Source organism: Cibotium barometz, chromosome 23 (genome assembly GCF_041138505.1).
Source record: "Cibotium barometz isolate CiBa-2024 chromosome 23, ASM4113850v1, whole genome shotgun sequence".
Taxonomy (NCBI): Eukaryota; Viridiplantae; Streptophyta; class Polypodiopsida; order Cyatheales; family Cibotiaceae; genus Cibotium; species Cibotium barometz.
In genome coordinates this window covers 907,457-913,904 of record NC_141068.1, presented here as the reverse complement: position 1 = coordinate 913,904, position 6,448 = coordinate 907,457, and the positions used below count along the sequence as shown (strand labels likewise).

At 44.1% G+C, this 6,448-nt stretch overlaps 1 protein-coding gene across 1 annotated transcript; it reads right to left on the bottom strand.

The window, feature by feature from the left end:
• Positions 1-366: 366 nt before the first annotated feature.
• On the bottom strand, positions 367-2,469 carry LOC147625521 (uncharacterized). The gene has a single exon (XM_086817793.1). The coding sequence runs from the start codon at positions 1,568-1,570 to the stop codon at positions 962-964; it is 609 nt and encodes a 202-aa protein (XP_086673919.1). The 5' UTR covers positions 1,571-2,469; the 3' UTR covers positions 367-961.
• Between the last annotated feature and the right edge of the window lie 3,979 nt (positions 2,470-6,448).

Genomic DNA, 6,448 nt, shown 5'->3' with positions numbered 1-6,448 from the left:
GGTGTGAACCTTGGCAAGCTGCATTCGCTTATCCTCCAACACCTCATGAATGAAGTGATACTTCACAGCCACATGCTTTGTCTTCGCATGAAGCATTGGATTCTCTGCTAGCTGTATAGCACTTTGACTATCACAATGTAGCACTGGCATCTCAACACTTATACCCAAGTCTCCCTCTAGACGAGCAAGCCATAAAGCTTCCTTGCAAGCCTCTGACGCTGCAACATACTCAGCCTTAGTAGTAGACATGATAGCACAATCTTGTAATTGAGATCGCCATGAAACTGTGCCTCCAGTGAATGTGAAGACATGGCCCGAAGAAGTGGACCTTCTCTTGTCTAAATCACTTGCATAATCTGCATCCATGTACCGAGTATGTGACTTGCCTCACCTAAGTCTTTCATGTCAAAATGTGCATGCAATTTTGACTTCAAGGCTGAAATTTCATCAATCATTGTTTTTCCCGACAATTAGCATATCATCCACATAAAGGATCAAAATCAGCAAACTACCATCTTGAGCTTGCTTTGTATAAAGACAGTGATCCGTGTCACTCCTTTTGTAAGCTTGAGAGAGCATAAATGAGTGAAACTTATGATACCACTCTCTTGGTGCCTGTTTCAAGCCATAAAAACTCTTCTTTAACTTGCACACCAACTTTTCCTTGCTCTTCTCAATGAATCCTTCTGGTTGTTGCATATAAATATCCTCATGAAGGTCACCATGCAAGAGCGCTCTCTTAACATCCATTTGGACAAGTTCCATGTCCTCTCTGGCAACCAACCCAAGAATACACCGCAGGGTAGTTATCTTGACAACAGGAGAAAAATCGCATCATCAATACACTGCTGTTGCTTAAAGCATTTAGCAACGAGTCTTGCTTTGTACTTTGGTTTGCCATCAGTTCGTGACCACCCACATAGGTGTCAAAGCCTCACTACCGAACATACATCCTGGGTACTCACTCGCATTCCATTTTGTTAGACATCATTCCCACTGAAGCATCCGGAAGCAGATCTTCCAATTTGCCCTTCTTTCGTAACAATTGCACCTTTCTGCCTAGCTTCTTACTACCCTTAGAAAGCTCCACCTTTGCCACTTTATCCTTGGCTTGTGCCGAAATCTGTGGCGACTTTTGCTGCTCAGGCTTTCCCCAGTCTACCTTGCATTTCTTGTCCCCTAAAACCCCCACCTGCACAGACCCTTCCTTAGCCGCAATTCCCAACTTTGCCAAAGGCATTTCTGGCCAATGGGTTGTGACTTGGCTACTTTCCAAATGAGCACAAAGGCCTGCCTGATATGGAGCCAACTGCCCCACATGAACATTTCTCCTCTTGTCTTTACCATCATAAACAGGCAGGTGTTGATACTCCCAAGAAGCCCAATCCACTACTACCCCCTTCTCCGCACTGTAGAGCGGCTGAAATGACTCCTTACTCATGTACGTATTCTTGGCCATCAAGCATACCCTGTCCAAGTACCATTTGACATGCTTTTGCCTTAGTAAATCATCCTGCTGCACCATATAGTAATTTTTCCGACTTGCTGGTGGCCCAAACTCCACCCACATCACCTAATCTGACACTTGAGCATATTTGCATCTTTCACCAATGGCAACTTAAAGGCCCCTGCTGACACATACCCTGTTGTAACCTTCAGCCCCCCCTGTTGTATCCCTCATACCTCTGCACAATAGTGAGCTGCCAAGATACATCCTCTGATGCCCCCCACACTTTCCATGGCATATTTGCAAACTCCCATAACCCAACCTTCTTCAAACAAAATTTTGTGTTCAGGTCATTCAGATCCAGCAAAGACTCGGATGACCCCCCAATCACATCCACCTCTGCCTCCTCTGTAGTAGGCGATGCATCCTCCTCTGTAGTAGGCGATGCATCAATGGATATGACCTCGGGCATTCGCACCTCGGCCTCAATCTTTACTGGGATGTGGACCTAGCTTCGAGTTATAGACCATTACCCAATCTCCCTCTTGGAACACTTTAAACTTAACCTGCATGTTCACCCAAGCCTGCCTCCTTTTCTGCATTATTTCCACCGTATAGGCGCTAATAAGCCTATCCTCCTCCAGTTGTAAAAGCTGATCCCTTCGTGCCTCCAATGATGCTTCAGGACTCAACCTATGCTCTACTGAAATCCTCAAGCTTGGCACTAAAAACTCCGTTGGAACCACAACTTCCATCTCATAGACTAATCGGAACGGGGTCATGCCCGTAGCTACCTTGTATGCCATCCTAAAAGACCATAAGGCTAAATCCAACTTATCATCTCAGTCCTTCTTATTGTCACCTACAATCTTTTTCAATATCCAAAGTAGCACCTTATTTGAACTTTCAGCCAGTCCGGTGATGATACGGTGTAGACTTTTTGTGGACCATCATATGTGTAGCTGTCAGCTCCTCAATAACATAATTCAAAAAGTGAGTACCCTGATCTGAAACAAGCTCTATTGGGCACCCAAACCTTGCCATGATGTTCTTATAAAGGAACCTAGCAACACTTGCAGCCTTGTTGTCTCTTAATGCTACTGCCTCCACCCACTTAGTGGCATAATCTATGGTGGCCACTAAAATGTACGTGCTTCCTATTTGTGCCACCTTAGGCTTAATTGGCCCTATGAAATCCAAACCCCATTTTTGAAAAGGTTCTAGTTTTAGTGGTAGAATCGGATGATCCAACATCCGATCCAATGGCCAAGGCTATTTGACTTTCTGGCACTGGATGCACCCCTTCACATAAGCATGAGCATCTCTCAAAACTGAGGGCCACCACAGCCCGGCTTGCAATATCTTCCTGCTTGTAATCTCCCCGAAAAAATGTCCTCCAGAATCTCCATAATGGCCCTCTCTCAACACGACATTCTGTTCTTTCTCTGGGACACACCTTTGAATAATCTGACCGATACCCCTGATCGATACCCCGCTTGTAAAGTGCACCTGCTACTATAACCAAAAATGGTCTGCTTCTTAGCACAAACTTCCTTCTTTGATCTACTACTAACTACAGTGGTAATGCCCCATCCGTAAGATACGTCAGCAGCAGCTATTTGTACCATCCGTCCACAGATTCGACCTAATTGTTGAAGATCTAGGCATCTGGTAGCTCATCAGAGATGCCCGCTGTTGGTTCCCCATTTTCCAATCAACTCAGGAAATCTACCCACTGCATGCAGCTGGCCTGGCGTATGTATGATAAGAAAATCAAACTCTTGGAGTAATAGCATCCATCTTGCCAACCTGCCTACCAGCTATGGCTTGCTTATCAGATACAGCAACGCCTGATTATCCACATAAAAAATTACTCTATTACCTAGTAGATAGTGGCGGAACTTCTGCACTGCATAGATCATACCCAAGGCCTCCCGTTCCGTGACCATGTAATTCTGCTCGATAGAAGTCATCAATTTGCTTGCATAGTAAATCAGCCTGAACCATCCTTGCCGCTTTTCCTGCATCAAAATTGCCCCTACGGCAATATTCGATGCATCGACAAACACATGAAATGACAATCTCCAATCTGGGGGTTGTAGTATTGGAGCCACAACTAGCATTTTCTTTAGAACCTGAAATGACTTGTGCTAGGTTTGCCCCCACACAAATTCTATATCCTTCTTGGTTAAATGTGAGAGAGGTGCCAGAATATCTACCAGGAAATGCAAATTCCTCGCATGCCACCAATGAACCTTTGGCACAGGCACTTTCTGAAATGACTTCTATTTTGTCCCCATCTATGGAAATTCCCTCATCGAAAATGACATGGCCAAGTAGCTTTCCCCTTCTTACAGCAATAGCACACTTAAAAAGATTTAGGGACATTCTGAACATCCTACACCTTGTGAAACACTTCCTTAAATGCTCTAGATGATCTGTTTTATCCCCAAAAACACAAAAATCATCCATAAAGACTCTCATGAAGTCCTTCAAGTAAGGCTCAAAAGTTTTGTTCGCTGCCTTCGAGTATTCCTGAGGCCTGTTCTTTAATCCAAAACTCATAACCAGGTAGGCAAATGCACCCCACTCTGTTATAAATGCTATTTTCGGAATATCCTTCTCAGCCATCATGATTTGATTATATCTTGAAAATCCATCCAGAAAACTATGCATCTCCTTCCCTGCAACCTCATCAAGCAATGTATCAATATAGCGTAGAGGGAATGGGTCAACAATTGTAGTAGCATTCAACTTCCTTTAATCCATGCAAATCCGAAGCTTGCCAAACTTTTTCAAGACTACGACAATCGAGGATAACCACTCCGCTGATTCCACCAATTTGATGAATCCAGCATTCAGCAATTTATCTAACTCCTCCTTGACCTGCTTTGCGTAATTTGGGTTCATTCTGTAGTGCTGCTGCACTACCGGAATTGCATCTTCCCTTAAATTAATCCAGTGTTGGCAAATCCTCGCGTCCATGCCCGGCATGTCTGAGTATTCCCAGGCAAAAACATTGTTAAACTCCATAAACAATTCCCACAATTGACCCTTGAACTCTTCCTCTATGTATGCAGTGACCTTAACCATCCGCGGTGCCTTCTCGATGCCTAAATTTAGGTCTTGCAAATCATCCTCCTTTACTCGGGTTATCTTTTCCAATTGTGAGATCCCTGTTCCCACCGAGCAACGGATTTGGGGTACTAGCAGCGGAAGTAACACTTCTCGTGTAGGACAGGGGTCCCACACTCGGGGCCTCGCCCACGGATATCCGGACAAGAGACTAATCCGTCGGTTTGTCCAAAACCGAAACCGGAAAAACTTCCTTTACCTGGAAAGCACGGGCGATTCCACCAGGATAACTCTTTACTCTAACGTAGTCAAGATCATTACTGATCAAACTGATCTGACTGCACCTTTAACGGTACTTGGTCAAATCAAGGAAGAACTTGCACTTGGATCATTGGGATCAACACTTTTTTCCCCATCAAGAGGCACAGCCGTTGATTCCTATCCATAGAATAATTTCTATCCGGGATTTACTTCATCTATCGTAATAATAGAAATTAAATCTCGATTTACGGATCCATCAGTCCAGCCTAACCCCATCCGATCCCATGGGTTAGCCAACCGCCCAACCACTGTAGTGATGGGATCCAATTTGGAATTTGGTTAGGTTTTGTCCCGGGTACCAAGGAAAAGAGTTCCAAGGCCCCCTAGCCGGAATTTCATGCAAACATAAAACTAGCCACACCACTTACACACCCAATATGAAAATTGCAGCTAACTTTAAAACAATCCTTTAATGAAACCATAGTACCACTGATCACAATCTCCCAATTTATCCAGTTGATTCATAATTTCCCATCATTCCTTCATCAGAGTATCTATGGCATCATTGGCAACTAGAACGCTCACCACCTGTCCACACAGGGGCCGTTTCAATAGTTCCTAGCCCATAATACTCAACAATATAATCACTTATCAAGATGGACTCTCGTTGAAGATCAACAAGATCAACCAACAGATCCATATAAAAGAGCCATGGACTCATCCGTTGAGGACCAGCAAGGTCAGTCAACCAGATCCATGCCCGGTTCCAGAAAACAACTCTTACTCCTTGTTCCAATATCTTCCTCGACGCACGCGTGGGTATCCTAGGCGACCCAGAGCCCGAGCACCGTATGGTCAGCACCCTCTAGGATCCTTCGCAGGTGACCTAGCGCTTCACTCATAGGCCGCTTCCTTGGTCCCTCATCCACCGTACCGGAAGCTCACCATTTTAATCGAACCGAGGCTGGTCAAGACCTCGGTCGACCTTGCTACGCGAGACGTCCTCCATTGACTCTCCGTCAGCAGTTGCAACTTTATCAGTTAGGTCTCCACGACCTTAATCACAAGACGGTCAAAATGCTTCCCCAGCATTCTTGACATAAAACAGCCATTTACAAACAGCATTTACAAACAGTTTACAAATACAGTTTCTATATTAACTCTCATTTTTCCACATTATCCCTCATTAATCCACATTACTTATTCCACATTCCATGTATATGTGTACTCATCCAATCACCTCCTTTTCCATCTCTTCACTTCAGATTCCTTCACATCACATATCATATATTCACATCCATATCCACATCCATACATCCACATCCACATCCACATTCACATCCATACATCCACATCTACATGCTTATCTCCATTTTCACATCCTCATTTATACATCCACATCCCATATCCACATTCATACATACACATCCATATATCCACATCTACATCCACATACATACATACATCCACATCCACATTCCACATTCACATCTATACATCCACATCTACATTCACATTCACATACATCCACATCCACATTCCCATACATCCACATCTATACATCCACATTCCACATTCACATCTACATTCACATACATGCATCCACATCTACATGCTTACCTCCATTTTCACATCCTTATTTATACATCCACATCCCATATCCAC

Excerpts from the sequence above, each read along its gene's own strand:
- LOC147625521 (XM_086817793.1), bottom strand. The coding sequence starts at position 1,570 with ATGTGGGTGGAGTTTGGGCCACCAGCAAGTCGGAAAAATTACTATATG.